Source organism: Cimex lectularius, unplaced genomic scaffold, assembly GCF_000648675.2.
Source record: "Cimex lectularius strain Harlan isolate CLEC.00 unplaced genomic scaffold, Clec_2.1 scaffold65, whole genome shotgun sequence".
NCBI classification, from domain to species: Eukaryota; Metazoa; Arthropoda; class Insecta; order Hemiptera; family Cimicidae; genus Cimex; species Cimex lectularius.
In genome coordinates, this window is record NW_019392646.1 from 827481 (window position 1) to 845955 (window position 18475).

An 18475-nucleotide genomic window follows, 5' to 3' on the forward strand; every position below is an offset into this window, starting at 1 on the left:
AAGATTCATTCATCAGTGTTTGATCCTTTTCATACAATTTAATTTTTATATATTACTAGGGGGCTTTATATTAAAAAAATGTAGTTGCCCCTTAATGAAATGACAAATATTAAAAAAATGGCTTTTATGGATATAAATTGATTTCTATGTAGCAAATTAAATAAACCCTATTTTACCGAGGAAGTACATATGAAAATGATACATATATGATTATTTGGAGATCGTAAGATGGTGTCTTGTGTGATGTAGGTTTAGAAAAACATTTTCTTTATTGCATTTATTCTTTATTGGCTCAATAAAGAAAATGTTTTCTAAACCTACATCATACAAGATCGCATCTCACGATCTCCAAATAATCATTAATTAACGGTCACTATAAACTAAACATTGATATGTTTGAAATTACAGTTAAAACGCATTAAAGAAATACGCATTTTTTGACATTTTCGTGGGTAGAATAATTAACAAGAATGGTATTAATGCCAAAGATGTTTTAGTGGCAAAGTGTTGGTAATAATATTTTCTGAATATGGAAACAAGGGAAGGCTACAGATGTTGGATTACTGATTTCAATGGCACATTTTGTGGTACTAGGTCACAAAATTTTAGACACGTTTCAGAGCGTTATTCCCAGTGAGCTCTAGGAGTCAGGAAAAAATATTTTATGTTTATAGTTTATTAAAAATGTGGTTTTGCCTGTTTTGGCATATATTTCAAAGTTAGTATATATAGTCGATTCGTTTTACGTAAGGCTGTATTGAGAGGAAAAATATAAATATTCATAAAAACCAAAAGCGCTCGCACTAGGTAGGTGTTTTAACAAGTCTTTTATTGTCGTCGAAACTTTATTACGATAATTAATCTAGTGTACTAACCGATGTCTGTTATTGTTTATGAATTGTCATAGTATTTCAATGGCGTCGATTGTTTGCGAAACTCTCAACACTCGAGTATAACAGGAATGTATGCAATGAGGGCGATTCGCGCGGTGTCAGAGGTAAAAAGAACACTCTAATTTCTATAGTTGCTTAATAATAAATAATAATTGGCGAATATTGGAGCGAATTAATATTTATTATCCGCAAAGTCAGTCATGGCTTTACAAATAGAAAAGGAACGTCCGGTATTGAATCTGAGGATGCGGGATATTTCCTTATTAGGGGTTGATGGGGGAGTAGAGGCGGGGGTTGAGCAGGTCGCCGGGACGTCTGCTGTTGCGAGGCATGCGCCTTTCGGAGGGTAAATCGGCAGCCCCTCAGTAAGCTAGTACGCCCCTCGGCAGTACACATGGTTGCACTGAGGCTTCCTGACTCAGAAGAGTACATTGAGGCTAGGTCGGGACGACCCCTTGACACCGGTTTCGGCCCAACGAAAGCCTCCAACACGTCGAGGCGGCTGTTCGTCAATTCGAATCTAGTCGATTTCGTCATGGACACCTTGGTGGCCAACAGTACGCCGCCGGCGGACCTGCAGGAGGCGGCCAACCAAACGTTTCCCCAGCTATTTTACCGGCATAGTATAGGGATGACTATCGTCTACTGCATAGCTTACCTGATCGTTTTCTTAGTAGGCCTCGTAGGCAATGTTTTTGTCATAATGGTCGTCTACCGTTCTCCGAGGATGAGGAACGTCACCAACTTCTTCATCGTCAACCTTGCCGTCGCAGACATCCTTGTCATCGTTTTTTGTCTTCCTGCGACCTTAATGTCCAACATCTTTGTCCGTAAGTAAAAATTTATAAACTTCATGCCCTTTTCTATATTTTATTGAGACTTTTTTACATCTCTTTAGAAAAAAAGGATAAACGATTAAATAAGTATTACTAGATTAAGTTAGAACAAACTATTATTAGGTAGTAGTAGAACTGATAATGGCAACGAAAACAATCAAATAATAAATAAATGATTAATTTAATGATAAAGCTTAATGTCTCTCTTCTCTCCAAAAGAAATAACGTCATTATAAAGTTTAAGAATTAAGCATTTGAATTTTATTCTTCTGAAATTTTCTCACCCGCGAGATTTAAAAATGGCGATGGTATGAAGTTAGGACCGAGCTGGATTCCTCCGCCAGCCACCCCCTGGTATACCAAAAAAATTGTGAAAAATCTCTCGTTTATTGAATATTCGGCGATTTCCAATAGAATTATCTTGAAAGCGGTGTAAATGTTCGTTTTCCACGAGAACAACGGTTAGCCATAGGTTGAGAATCTGACCCACAATGAATACTAATACAGGGTGCGAATCCACTCGGACGACATGAAATTTTCATTCGAAAAATGATTTTCCAACCGGTTTTCCTTCTCTGTCAACCTACACGACAATCGTTTCTATTTTAAAATTTTCCATGGCCGGCAGAGAAAAAATATCATTTTTAACGAAGTTATAAAAATATATACCTCTATCAGTCAAAACCATCATTTCTACATACTCGCATATCAAGAAGATTTTTTAGTTTTATTTTGAATTTTTAGCGTTTATTTTGGACAAAATATCATTTAGCACTGTAAATATGTATGCTGGGTACTGAATGCTATGCTCTTCTCGGCTACTGCGCACACCGAAAAGTGATACCGGCCACGGCTTGTACCGAATAAGTAAGTACACATTGATGTTAACATTGCCAAGGTTAGAGAAAAAATCCCAATGACCTTTAGCTCGGAAAATCAATAATTTCTCCATGAACAATACCATTTTCATTGGTTACTTTTATTTTCGAAAAATATTGATTTATGAATTGTTTCTAATTTTCACATTAAATTTGTGAAATTGCTAAGCTGCAGTGATATTTTGTCGTTAAATTAACAAATTGAAATTAATAAAAATGAAATACATATATATTATGCATATATAGAGTATTTAATATTGAATGAGCGTTCAGGGACATTAAGAAAGAAGAAGAGAATATTTGTTACGATTACTCGTTTAATTTTGTTTATTTTTGTTTCCGAAAGGAGTTCAAAAATTAAATATTACTCTTCAGCTGAAATAACTGAAATTTATATGACATCAAATTTATCAGAATAACTCAAAAACTAAAATGTTTCTTTAATTTAGCCATGGAATTTATCAGCGATTTTGTCATTTTACCCATTATGAATGATTAATTGTCACACAAAAGAAACTGCAGATTTTAAATCATTTATCGTTAACGGGTATACATTCACATTTCAAGTAATGTCAACCCGTTTTAACTCTTCAATGCGCGATATCTCAAATTGAAAATCAATCCTAGTCAAGTTCATAAAGCCAGAAGATTGATTATTTCTTATTGTTGATTATCACGGTGAACAGTCACAAATTGAATTTTAATCAAGGGCAATAACAATTATAAAGTTTAATATTGATAATTTAAAACAAAACAAAGATTTTTTCACTAGCTTAAATTAAGAAAAACATGATAAACTGTTACTTATTTTTATATTATTATATACTGATATTGATAAAATGTTCATTGCGATTTAATTTTATCAATGGTTTTATTTTGATTTTACATCCAATCTGAAGATTTTGAAACCATTGAGCGGGGTCCTAATGGTTAGGGATATGTTCATTAATGTGTGCAGATTTGTTCAGAATATTGCTTTCTATTATGTTCTGAACTGGTTTGTGTTTCGAAATAATTAATGTGTTTATTATGTACGTGGAATAAATGGACGATTGAACGGAAGGGAATTGTGCGAAAAAAATCATTACGTTTTAAAAACAAATTTGGTTAACAGGTCGGCTTAACTCGCCCCACTTTATTAAAATTCTATTACCAAAAGCAGATTCTACGTGAAAAAGTACCTTTCAAACGAGGAAATAAAAGTGCATGTATTTTATAAAAAATATAAAAATAAATAGTATAAATATTCTGACCTAATAGATAAATCTAAAACCCTTTGTATTTTTTTATTTTATTTTTCTTCTTTCTTGTTTTCTATTTTTTTATATGCTTCTTGTTTTTATAAATTAATTTCCTTGTTCATAAATGAACTTCTTTGTTCATTACAATACTGTTTAAATGAAATTCGATTGCTACCGATTTGGTTTTGGTTTTACTATCCTGGTGGGGTTGGACTTTTCAGACACGCATTGAATATGGCGAAAATCCCGAAACAGACCAATCCAGAAAAAATAGACAGACCAAAATAATTCCAAACGACCAAATTTTAGGTTCATCACCGGTGAAATCTCAAAATAATATTTTAAAAAATCAGGGTTTTAATTTGATTAGCAAAATGCAGAATGACTCTTGTAAAAGGATAATATTATCTGTGCCCTTATTCTGTTGGTTTCTGACAGTATAAAAGGTTTCTATTTTTATGTATGGCCTGTATCACAGCAAATCTTTATCGGCAATGCAGAAAAGTGTATAAAGCATCCGATGCCTGGATCTTTAGCAAAGGGATTAACTTCTTTATTTTCTTCTGTATCCCCACATTCCGACCAACATTATTGTGTTTCTTCTGAGAGCTTCGTACTAGATTTGAGTTGAACATTAAGGATGGTAAACCTTTCAAGGTCTTTTGCGTTATATCAAGATCTTTACTCAATGTTGACTGTTATAAGCATCGTTGTTAACTACAACACCGTATGGGTTTTGTCTCGAATAAATCGACGTCAAATGGAGTTTTACTGCTTTGAAAAGTTTATATTAAAATTCAGATTTCAAAGTACCGAGGAAAGAGAGAAAAATCTACACTTATTAATATTTAATTACTTCCCCCGTACTTCTTATTTTATGGAAATTTTTATTTTGTCCTCTATCTTAGTTTTTCAAATTAAACCATTTTGAAAAGGTTATTTATTTATTAAATAATAAAATTCAATTTACATTTATAAATTAATTTTAAAATGTGAATGTTTAAACGTTGCAAAATGATGTTTTTTCCTTGCAAGCTTTCTAAAATGAATAAGGAAACTTTGTTACTTTTAAAAATTTTACCAATTAAGGCTTTCATAATTAAAATTATAAAAATGAAAAACAAATTCTTTGTAGAGATGGATTTTTAATAAGGAAACATTATCATATTATGCAAAATGTAAAATATTGAAGTGTTTTTAAGCTTGCAACTTTATCTCTTTCAGTAGAACAATACGTATTTTTATCATAAAATTATACCAGGCGTTTAATCAAATTTATGCATAACATTGCTTCTCGTCCGAAACCTTAACCTAGATAATTTTTAGTTTTTAGTTTTGGGAATGTAATTGTGATTCTTTCCATTATTAAAAGAGAAAACATAACACGGTAAAATATAAATTTAGTATATACATAGCAGTTTATTAAGTAGTTTCTTGAATAAGTAATAATATTCTTGTTGTTTTTAAATAAGTTTATTGTATATAAATAAAAAAGGTGACCCATGGCCAGGTGGTTAGGGCGTCTGACTCGTATTGCCACGCTAGAGGTTCTGCCTTCGAATCCCGGTACAGCCGATGATCTTAATTGAGAATAGTATGGCAAAATATACGAAAGTGTTTGACCCTCGTCCACGATACCCCCCGGGTGTTTGACGTTAAACCCTTCTGTAGGGCGGATTGATTTACTTTAAATACATAAAATATTGCTGTTAATTAATCCATATATCTTTAGCCGTTATGAGATAAAAATAACAATTAATTGTCGTTAATGCTCTTGTCGGAACAGGCGTCACTTATTTAACATGGCCCAATAACAAATTTTAAAATGTAATAAAATATTTTACGCAAATAATTCAATATCAATTTGATAATTAGTAGATTTTCTAAACAGGTACGAAACTCCCATCGGATTACTTCAACAGAAAACATCGACATCTTTCGCCATATTCGTAACATAATACAGCCAATCTACCCAGCTTTAGGTTCGTATTGACGTAACGTTTAATCATGACGTGCAACATTTCGCGCTTTGCATTGTAGGTAATAACAGATGGATATTTAGAATTTCTATTCTATACTTGGGCTGTAGTTCAGCAATATTTTGAACGTTAATTAGTAATCTATGATTATTTATACTTCTTTCAAGCAAAATGTCCATTTTGTACATTTTTTAATAATTCATATTATTAGTTCTGTTTTCTAGAAGGTCTCTTCTATCCAAATTGGCTAACTAAATACATAACTGCATTATCCAACATATTGTGAAACATACGTAATCAGTTTGAACAGAAATGACCAAACTTTAATCTTAATCACGCTTCATGGTTTAAAAAAACCCTCAAATTGTTCGCAAAAATTTGAATTTAAAAAGTTTTATATGTACAAAAATTAATATTTAATTTTAATCATCGTTCTTCTAAATTTCAATATTTATGGATAAAGGGAAAGAAGTCGGTGTCATTACGGTCTATCGCACCGAAACCAATATTGGTCTATTATGCAATATTTGTGGAATATATTGAAAGAATTTAATATGGTGAAAAAATCAATTACTCGATAATTGATCTTGCAAGAAGTCCGTACTTATTGTATTACATGTTTTTTATATATTCAATTGACAGCCCTTAAGCAAAAAACTATTACCTTAAAAAACATTTTGTCAGTACTGCATAAAGCACGTTGAATAGTTCCAAAAACTTGGGAAATTCTGGGACGAAAGATGGCAAAGATGGTGGAACAAAATGGTTCATATATTGTTTACTAATATATACAAAAACAATAACTTATTTTACCACCCCAGTTATTCCTGCTGAATCGCAGAAGTAGATTTTCAATGTTATGAATCAACGAATTTTAAAAATTATTTAATTATAATTTAATTTAAGTAGTCACTGCGTATGGGTGCAAGTTTGGGCGAAATGTCTTTGTGTTTATTGTTCTCAGTAATTGGCGATTTCCTTTCAATGAGCTAATATGTTTTGAAAAGTATTTAAATAGTTTTATTTGCGTCTAGTAGAAAATATAATGTATTTGTCCTTTAGCTAAGCCTTTACATATATAAATTATACGAACTATCATTATTTATGTAAGGATTAGAAAATTAATTTAAAAATTTAGGAATCACACGTGATACTAATTTAAAGACGTTAACTGTCTAAATGTTTTAATATACATTGATGAAACTAATAAATCGAACTTAATGAGGCAAAAACAAACCAGTTGAGATTTGTTCTTTTCATAACAAAACAATGACGATTAAAACTGTCTTCGAAGCGCTAAAATGATAGATACAGGCTATAATTGGAAAGCGCTTGTCGAGATTAATGGATGCGACCTATCCCACAAAAGGGATGGTGAGGAACAGGATCTTAACTCGTTGAACCAACCCTAAACGCACATATTAATTATTTCCGACCCAATCACAACAGCTAGTTATTCCCTAATGATTTGTTAATCTATTCTACCAATTTGTTTTACTGTTAATATTACAAACAGTACTGAGGGATAATATAAACAATTATATGAAACCGTTTATCTTATTTAATGCATATATTGGTGACTTCTACTGTATGTTCCTTCTTCAGATGTGCATGCTATTAAAAACTTATGTCTTCAGAAACCTTCTACATTAGACCTTATTACGGCTTGAATACAACGTAAACTTGGCACAAAGCTAGTCCATAAAAAAATTAAAATTGGAGATATAAACATAATATACAATGTATAAAACTGGACATCGGCCCAAAATTGTCTATTTTTTATTTCCATTAAAATTCGTATTTAATGATGTTAAAGAGTGCTTAAAAAAAATCCGACTGTTTTTATAATTCTCATTTAACCATGTTTGTTATAACAAACTTTAAAAAAAATATGTATTAAACGTTCGGGTTCGAACTGGACTATATATATACAAATGACTTTTTTTCGAAAACACCGGCACCCCGAGGGTTATATAACCTCGTAGTTGAAATACCTACCTCGTAAAAAAATTAAGATTTTCGTAATCACAACCTTTCAACAGTACAAAATCTTACAGTTCTATCAGTTTATTGCCACTTTTTGGAAAATAAGGAAAACTTCTCTACAATCAAATCATTCAGTTCATCGTCGGTTCTAATATTATTCCAGACCATAAAAATATATTTAGAAAACACTTTTATCCAATACTACGGTGCCATGGCATTGTAAATACGTCATCATTTCCTCTCGAAAAGGAGTGTTTGTTTGAAGGCAGCTCTTTCGATGAAGTCTGGCATCAGGGCTTACGCTGGAACGTCCTACCATTTACAACCTTTTATTACTGAAGTCTTTTCTTGCTGATGGACATTTTAGAATTTGGGTGGGTTTCTATTTCTCTCCTCTGCATAAAGTCGACGGAGTTCCACAGTGTAGCGTCCTGGGTCCGATGTTGTACCCGGTATACACTGGCGATAACCTTTCTCATTCTGTCCTTATGATTCTCATATTTGCAGACGACCCCGCTATTTTATGATCAAACCGTCAAATCAAAATAGCGTATTAAATTAATCACGTCTACACAAGTATAAACTTTACTCTTTAGAGTATCACCCTCCCTCAGGTCTATTATAATTCGAATTTTCTTATAGTCATCCGTCACCTTGGGCTGTGTTTAGAAATAAGTGACTTACTTGCAACCTCATACACAACTTGACAAAAGATCTCTCACTTGTCAACAAATGATTCATGTATAACACTTAAGCTAAAACAATATGGACTTACAGCATTGAACTACCGGATTCAACCAAACCTTCCGCACTAAATAGAATCTTTTAAATCACTAAGTACTTATCCAACTTTGTGTTTTAAACACCGTACCGGATGTTACGACACCATGTTATATAAAATTTCACCGAAATCTCCTGTTATACATTCTGGAACTTTCCTTCAGATCTGTTCTTTACAATACTCCTAGACTTCTCAAAAGGCCCCGCGTACTGCTCTCAGTCAAGTAATAAACGATTAGTTGCCAAAACGAGAACTACATTTGGCTAGCTTGTCGACTGTTGTATGTTTAATAGTGTTTTGTTGTACTGTGTCATCAATGTTACTAATTTCGTGGTGATTAGTGACCGTTAGTCGATGATTATTCGGAAATCGTGAGATGTGGTCTGGTGTGATGTAGGTTTCAGATAAACATTTTCTTTATCGTGGCAACGTTTCGATCTTTATTGAGATCATCTTCAGGGTTCAAAGTGTTTGTTTTCTGCGTAATTGTGCCATTCTTGCGTGTCGTGTTGAGACTGCTAGTTACTAATTGCACTACGTGCGAAATGTGGCGAAGTAAACAATAAAAATTTAATATTTTAATCATTCGCCATACAAGCGACCAGTGACTTAACTATTATTTCTTATAATTACTGTCGTGCATTGAATTTTCACAAAGCTGTTCCAGATGGGATGTCCTTGTGTGCTCTCTTAATATTTTCTGTATTGGAACTGTGGAAGTCTGGTCCTGGGATGCTATTAAAGTCGTGTTAATATCGGAGCCTCCTGGTTACGGCAACAGATGGAAGGACGTTTCTAATTTAAGGACACGAAAGGCGAAAACCCCCTGACCTTAGGGCAATCGGTCATGGATGACCTACATCTTCGGGAAAAATGAAAAACAAGTATATAACACTACATTCATGGTTAGAGTGTTATAAAATATTATTTCGAAATAAACAATATTGTGTATTAATTTCAAACATTAATTTACATTACGTAATTAATCGTATAAAAAATATATAAACAAAAATAAGAAGAAAGTGTCGCTTTTTGGAATTATTTTGAGCACTCCATGAGGGGAAGTTTATTTAACTATTTAAGTAAGGCAAATATTCGAATTGCAGTTTCATTAAATTAAAAATAACTATTAGCTCAACTCCTCTGTTCTAAAACACGTAAGAATATAAGCAATGATATTTGGACAAACTACATTACATATTTTCTCCAACGAAAGTTATAAATCTCTCCGCTTTTCCAAGTTGTCAGAAAGTTTTCTCCGAAAAACCACAGGAAGGAAGGAGAAGGTAGAACGAATACACGCCGATATCTTCGATCTAAGAATTATCCTTTATCGCTGCCTCCTCTCTCCGGCAGCGTCCTTTAAAATCTCTCTCCATCATCTATCGAACAATTCTTTTGAAGATGCATTGTCGAGATTTCTCTATGGGCTATACGGCGTTCGGAAATTGAATTAAGTCATCGCTTTTCCACCGGTGGTAAGAAAAATAGATTATTTTTTTACATTTACACCCAAGGTTTTGCATTCATATTTTATTCTCGAGAAGATGAAGAATACGAAAACAAACAATCATCAATAGAAAAGGAAAAAGTGTGTAAAAGAAAAATTTAATTAATTAAATATCAATTAAACCGAAATATTAAGCAGAGAAATAAAGTAGAATTTTAACCTTCTAGTCAAATTGAGCATAAACCTATTATTCAAGGAATTATAGAATCACGAATATATAACCTAACCCTAACCATTCCTAACCTAACCTAATCCAACCCATGCGCACTCCCGGAAAACGCGAAATCGATGACACTAAAATTGGTAACTCAAATAAATGGTGTTTACAGCCGAAAACCATGTCCATTTGAACATTAATAAAAAAAGACTTACCTGCATAATAATATTTGTTATTTGTGTGGTGAGTAGTGACCGTTAATCGATAAATATTCAGAAATCGTGAGATGCGGTCTGGTGTGATGTAGGTTTCAGAAAAACATTTTCTTTATCGTGCCTGGCACAATTACACAGAAGACAAACACTTTGAGTCCTGAAGATGATCTCAATAAAGATCGAAACGTTGGCACGATAAATGTTTTTCTGAAACCTGCATCACACCAGACCGCATCTCACGATTTCTGAATAATTATCTTTGTTACTAATAATTTAATGTGAGCTTTGAATAAATTTTCAATTTAAGATTAAATTTGGTCCATCAGATGTGATCTAAATTTTATAAACGATTTTCGATTCAATAGCTACTACTTATGACAACGTTTTAAATATTTAAAAAAAACTTTTTTACTTTATAATATTTTTAATATATTATGATGTTTTTAGTAGTACTTTTAAATTTATATAAACTCTATCTAGTTAGATGGACGTGGGTTTATCGATGACGGAAATGAATAAAAAATAGGTTTAGTTTAATCTTTTTAAAAATATTAAACATCATACTCGCACACCTTTATCATTTATATTAGCTCTAGTTTTTCTTCTATTTTGTATGACAATGAAAGAAGGCAAGAAAACTCAGACAGTTTCCTTCCCACTTCCGCAGTTTGTCGGGATGATAGTAAAGAAAACTTCTTATAGGTATATGTTGGATACTCTCGAGTTAATCCTTTTCAAACTTTGACCTCCCTGTACAAAGATAGCTCATGTGAAAGTCGAGTTGGTTCTGAACCGTGAAATTTAATTTGAGTTTAGATTCAAAGAAGTTTTTGAGGTTTTTATTGTGAAATGACTGACGTGATAGCATCATTATTACTATTGCCGAGAATAAATTTGGTCAAGTAGAAATGATTGATTTTCCGTTAGTATTTATTCTAAAACACAATGTAATTGTAAAGTCTGTTTAATTTTATTTTTATAGAACAAACTTTAATGTGTGAAATAAATTCTTGAAATTTTAGTATTGATTAAACACACCATAGTGAGCTTTTGGAATACGAGCCTTTTGTAAGTTGAGATCTGACAGAATCAAAATGGCTAAGTGAGAATGAAGTTTTGCTAGGTTCCTTCAAAGTTATGTTTTGTTTACTTTTTATACTAATTATATAGTTCTATTTCTACTTTTGATCTCTGATAAAATATATCAGAGCCAAAAATATTTTTAACTGGTTATTCATGTTAACTGTATATTTTATATTAACCACTAGGGGTTCAAACGATTTTTAAGATTAATAAAGTAAAGTAATTCTTTCATATGCAAGACTTAACTTACAATATTACCAGTTGGTGCTCCTGGTGAGGGGTTACACCATAATAATTTTACATTCTATAATCAATTAAAAATTCATGGGTTGTGCTGGGATTCGAACCCAGAACCGGTAGCATGTCGGACGCTCAAGCCAACCAAACCGCGGTCCCCTATTTCTGTTTTTTTCGGGTTTTAAGATAAAACTCTCCTGGTTTAAATTTATTATTTTATTTCAAAAGATTTTTTGTCATTGATTTTGGTGTAACATTGTTGGCCTAAGTGGATATGATACTTTCCTATAAAATATATTAATATAGAAAACATTCCTGTATAAATTAGACGCGGATAGTTAAACTTTATGTTTCCCTCGTTCTCCGGGAATGAATATTACGCTGGTATTAAAACGCGAATTTTCCAAGCGTCGCCTCAAGGAACGGCATAAAAAGAATGAGGATGAGAAAATGTGCACGGCATTAAACACTCCAGATTGACAGTAGTAAAAGTTTAGTGCGGCTTTAAATTAAATAACCACTTCAACCCTGAAGGCGCGACTATTGAATTTACACACAATTAAAGAATTCTAAAAAGAAATGGGCGACAACAGGAGGAGAGGGTCTTCCTTCTGAAGCAATTACCCGTGAGGGGAAAGTTAGCTGGCACTGAGAGTTTTGTAGCTTGTCAGACAATTATTAACTAGGCTCTCTTTGCAGTCTCATGAGGCTGACATTCTCAAATTTTCCCTATAGAGCAATGATGTAACAGCTGTCTGAACTGTTAGCAGAAATCTCCGAGAGACCAAAAATTTTTGTAGTAATCAAGGAAAAGATTACGTAAATTATCACTAAATATATTGTGATAACGGACCTCTTTCATTCAAGTATTTAAAATTAGATAGTTATGGTATGTAGTAAAATACAGTTTTATAAATTAGCCAGACCATTCCTAATTAGGTGATGGAGGTGGATATCACTACGAAAACAAACATTACATTGCCGTACTTAATTTTATTTGCAAAATTCGGAAAACAAAAATCAAATTGGACAGAAATGGTATCGATAAATAGAGAAAATTCGAGCCAAAATCAAAAGTAATAATTTGAACATTAGTGATTAATTAATGGGAAGACCAAGGTTGTTTTAGGCCTCACAATTTGGATAAGTTGGTTTAATTTTCGATAGTTGGAGAGGGAAAGAGTCGGGTTCAGCCTCTCGACAGCTTCAGTATTTATTGTAGTTTTGGTGGCTGAATGATAAAAGAATCCGGATTCGGATCTGGAAGTTTTGGCAAATGGATGAACACGTTTTGCTTCTTCAACGAGAGGTTGAAATTTTCTTTTTTCCAAATTTGAGGTAAGTATCGGACTCGAAAGTAGATTTAATGGTGGAGCCTGATGTCATATCTATCAAACATTTGAATTCACTTGAACATGGTCTGGTTGGCTTTGTCGAAACTGAAAACGGTTTGACCATCCATTCATAGTTTTGCAGCATTGTATGTGTTGAGAAGTATTGCTCAAAGAACTTCTCCAAACCTCGATGGTATTCACATATTCGCATTCGCAAGCTACAATTTGTTTTCTTTTAAAAATCATTTAACCTAGGAAAACACTCATGTTCATGGTGTCATGAAAATATCTCATAAATATGACAGTATCCATTGCCTTCTCATCGTAAATACGTAGAACGTAAATCTTATAATGGCGACAGTGTTTCCCACGAGACAGCCAGCTCGTTTCTGTATGGAGATGATGGATGCGTGAACCAAGCATTTTTTTCACACCATTTGATGAATCAAGTATCTGTCTTTTGTCTATCGTTTGATAATGATATCGAACTTTCACAAGTTGTACTGCTTTTTGCATGCAAGATGCAATATGCAAAATACTGGTCTTTTCAAGAAGGTTCCGAGGTGTAATGGACGATGTTATCTTCTTGTCCAGGAGATTTTCTATTATGATTCTACCGATTGATGGATGTAATAAAAAACTTCAGAAGGATGGAAATGTTTGAGAAGAGGAGGAAGTTAACTGACACAGTAAAATAAATTTAAAATTTTTCGGGGTTATAAAATTTTGCAGTTATCACTAAATTCAAATGTCATTAATTAAACACATTATAAGTTTTAATGATAATAAGAATTTTGATGTTTTCGATAAAGGCTAAAATAAATTTTTATTGAATACATTATAAACATCCCGCCGGACATTTTTCTATTTTATTTTTGTTTGTCTTGATAAATAAAAATGTACACATTTTTCATGTAATATAACCAAATTACTTATATACAGGTTTTGTGACATAACAGGAAAAATGATGATTTATCTGGGTTAGTTAAAAATAATTAAAAAATAGAAGAGGTTGTAAAGTGTATATAATTTATTTATGGAGGAATGTAACGTCATGCCATCGTGCTAATTAGGTCATTGTGTCAAGTGTCAAACACTTTACAGTTTGTAAAATTACGGTGAAGGTCTTCTTTATCATCTTTATTGTGATAAACTTTAAAATAAATAACAAATACAAAAACAAAAACTTTTTTGTAAAAATATTTAAAATTTACACACAATAAAACTAATGTTTTATACTATGGTACTAACATACTTTTTAGTTAATTGAACTCATATCGTCAGTGCTTTCGCCTTAGTGTCAGTACGTCTAACGATGCTATCGATAATGGTTGATTGTTTCTTTTAGTTTGGGATAAGAAAATCAGGAGTTGCATTGTTAAAATGAATATCTCGTAAGGGCCGATCTTTTCACAGGCGCTCAGAAAACGTCATTCATAGGGAGTTGAAGGGAACCTAATTTCCTGTAAGGTACACTAGGAAGCTTGACAGTTCCTCTGATCTCCAAAACAGGAGCACGCTCGCTCCGTTCCGGGTGAAAAGCAATTCATCTCCTCGATTTTCATCAAATAACAAATTACTTTCTGATGGGTTGACGCTCGCCGGGATCTCACAGGTTGTCACAGATTCGAGACAAGTGCTGTTGAATAATTTCCGTCTCGTGACCTATTCAGATATAGGTAAAATGCGATTTATTTTTGAGTTATGCGGGATGTAGAACCTTCCATGGTTTGCTGGACAGTCTATATTGTTTTGGTCAATCTGAGGTCAGTATCTTCAGTAGTGAACATAACGTTATTTTTCCTTAGTCGTGTTTCTTTTATCCGTTAGTTATCATTGGTCGTTTTTACTAATTACGGCTGGGTTTTCGCTATTTATTTCGGTTATTGTGATAATCGTTTCATTTTATCTATATTTATATTTATAAATATCCAAGTTTTTAGAATATTTTTTTGCACTTTTTGTGCAAAGTGTAGCAGTTTCATGCTTTTCTTCATATTTTAAGGGCTTTCTGTGAGGTGTGCCGCGTCCATTGATTTTCCGTCATTGTCCTAAAACTATATTAAAAGTTTTTTGACCACGTATATTATTTTTGCCCTGCTTGTCTGACGTATTTCTACCATCATTCACTTGTTATAGTGTATATGCTAATTTTTGTCAAGTGGATTTGTTTTGCATGATTTTCTATTAGTAGGTTTCCAGTTACGATTGTGGCCTCCAGTACTGTTTTATTTCAAACTTTTTATTTATTGTGAGATTTATTCCTGATATATGCGGGCAGTTGAACTTGCAGTTTGATTGCTTTCTTTCATATGGGACTACTTATCCTCACATTGGCATTTCGTCATCTTCATTTGTGGGTTTGCCTGTTGTCTGATTATTTTTCGTTTAAGAATAATCGTACCTTTTAAATACAATGCAAACAACACTATAAAACTTCTTTAATTTCAGCAGACAAATATAAGCACCAGATGACCTAGGAACGACTTTTCCCTTACTCGCCAACCAACTCACCAAATTCGGTGAACAATACTTCACAAAAATTATAGAAAAAGTGTGTATAAACTTATAACTATAAACCACCAGCATATGACATTTTTTAACCTGTTACACGATAAATTGAAATTATCAAGTTCTGAACAAAAATATTACTTTTTTAGAATGGAAAGAACTTTCAAAATTTGTGAAAAAAATCATCAATAATTCCATGAATTTGAAGATTTTTTCTCGCAGATATTGAAAATTCTTTCCATTTTAAACATATGAACAATTCGAAAATTCATTCAATCGTTATTGACATATTAGTTGTCCTTCAGATGTAGATAATTTGAATTTATCGTGTAACTGAATTTTTTTTAAATTTTAGTTTAAGGGCCGGCGAACTACATTGGTCATCGCCTGCCCTCTCTTCCTTAGCATATTATTATCTTTCTCGCGTATTAATACTATTAATTTCTTTTTCTGTTTTCAACTCAGTTTCGATATTTTATGTTGCAACGGTAACCAAGTAACCAACTCTCACTTTTCTTTGTCCTATTGCTAGCCTCTTTGTACCTCACGACCTTGTCAATCGTGGATAAAATAAGACAAACAACAAACCCAAATACGCAGGAACAACATAAAAAATGATAGTTTGGTTAGTATTCCACTACCCCAGAGTACTCGCTATTAGGGGGATAAGCCCTTCCATTCACGCAAATAAATAAATTCATTCCAATAAATAACATATATCACATAAATAAAGACACAAAGGTCTTATAAACTATTTAAAATATTTATGGACCTGAGACATTGGAACAGCGATCTGTTGCCCGCTGCCATGCCTCAAGTACGCGCATAGGTCATTCGGGATGTCGTATATCTTTGCTGACTTAGTTACTTGCAGTCCCTTATTATATGCTCTACCGTGATAAGTTCTCCACACAATGGACACTTACGAGGTCTCACCCCCATTAGATGTCCGTGTGTCATATTGGTATGACTTAGCGCAACCTGGTAAGTATGACCTTTTCCCTTCTAGACCCAGCCCCCAGATTGTTGTTTAAAATTAATTTTTAAAAAATCCATACAAATTAGGTTTTTATATTTTATTCAATTAAATTTTTGATTTGCTCATTTTTTTAATCAGTTACACGATAAATTGAAATAATTGGGTTCTGAACAAAAACTTCAATATTTTTTTTAGAAAGGAAAGGGTTTTCAAGACGTGTGAAAAAATATGGCTTACATTTTTTTAAAAAGTTGATCACCACCTAAACGCGATTATTAAACTCTTTGAAATAATTTATATTGTAATGTTCTTCTACTTTGACTACAGCTTTCATTCAAGGGCAAAAGTTGGTGAAGACACAAATATCGTATTAAATTGACAAAATTTAATGAGATTGATTAAAACAGTATAGCAGCTAGCAAATAGGACTGCCTTCCCTTCCTGTGATCGTTAATTGTAATCAATGTACTTTCACGTGATTGGTCTGTTAAGGGAATCAACGTGAGGGTGATTGGTGGTCGGTTAAGTCTGTTATAGCTATTCCCGTCTGGAGTTAGGGTGATAACTTCGTCAAACTGGCGTAGCCGCGATGGCAAGCCACACCTTTGCTGATAAAGTTAACCCCGTTTGAGAATGACAGCGTGTCTCTATAAAACCACACCATCTCTTTTTGAGAAAAGAAAATTCCACTCTGTTAAAATCGTACTTGTAAAGAGGATCGACTATGAATTCAAATATTCTACCTTTTACTCAAATTAAAATCAAGGATAAAATCCGTCCTTTTTTAGATTAGACGACATTGTAAAAACATGATACATGCAAGGGCTTTCTTGGATGGAACAGTGAGAGGGAAAAGTTTTATCTGCTGTCGGATGTCGAGAACGGTCTAGAGGAGAAGGTAGAACAGAAGATTTTCTTCTTAAAATATCGTAGGCACAGTCCACCAGGAAATTGCGAATGTTTATCTCGCATCGGGCTATCCGTAAGAGAAATGTCTGTGACAGCCGAATAAACAATATTTTCCCATATTTAATAACATTTGTTCGAGTTTTTCTCTAGTTTAAATATAAAATAATTTAATAAATAAGAATATATAAATAAGAATTTATATGTACAGGGTGTTCGGCTATTTGTCTTAAAACTTTGCCGTAGATTCTACATTAAAAATGGAACCAAAAAGTACTAATTAACATCGTCCGAATCTCAACAATTTGGGAGTTATTCACGTTTTTCCGATTTTTTAGGATTTAACGACCTTCCTTCAGATAAATAATGATAATTCCTAAACTGAAAGGTTTTGGACAAATGCGTTAATATCATTGAAAACTCCGTTAAATTTTCAATAAGACGATCAATACTAAACTTTAAATGTTGATTAAATAAGCGTTTTGATAGCCCGAATATTGGAAAAAAAAATTTTTCAAACATTTATTTCGTTTCATGGTCGTCTTGACCAAATGAATTCTTTTCAATTAATTAAGGTTTGGTTGAAATAAAAAAGTGAGTGTCACAAGCGGGATTCGAACCCACGACCTTCGGCTAAATACGCCGCTGCTCTACCACTTGAGCTATCGTGACTTCGATCCACTCGGACACCAACTTCCCATCTCAACCCCACCTTTTGAATTTTCATTTGTCACCGAGAATCAAATAGATTACACGACATTTGAATAATGGCAAAAAGTAGGGAAAATTCAAAAGGTGGGGTTGAGATGATGGGAAGTTGGTGTCGGAGTGGATCGAAGTCATGATATCTCAAGTGGTAGAGGATCGGCGTATTTAGCCGAAGGCCGTGGGTTCGAATCCCGCTCGTGGCACTGACTTTTTGTCTCAACTTAAAGCCTCAATTAATTGA

General features: G+C 33.1%; 1 protein-coding gene across 1 annotated transcript in view; it reads left to right on the top strand.

The window, feature by feature from the left end:
* Positions 1–1195: 1195 nt before the first annotated feature.
* LOC106660883 (neuropeptide SIFamide receptor-like) overlaps positions 1196–18475 on the top strand; it is a 218170-nt gene continuing 200890 nt past the window's right edge. Inside the window, exon 1 of the mRNA XM_014383904.2 lies at positions 1196–1723. Coding sequence (XP_014239390.1) covers positions 1288–1723 — 436 coding nt within the window. The 5' untranslated portion in view covers positions 1196–1287. The remainder of the gene's footprint in view (positions 1724–18475) is intronic.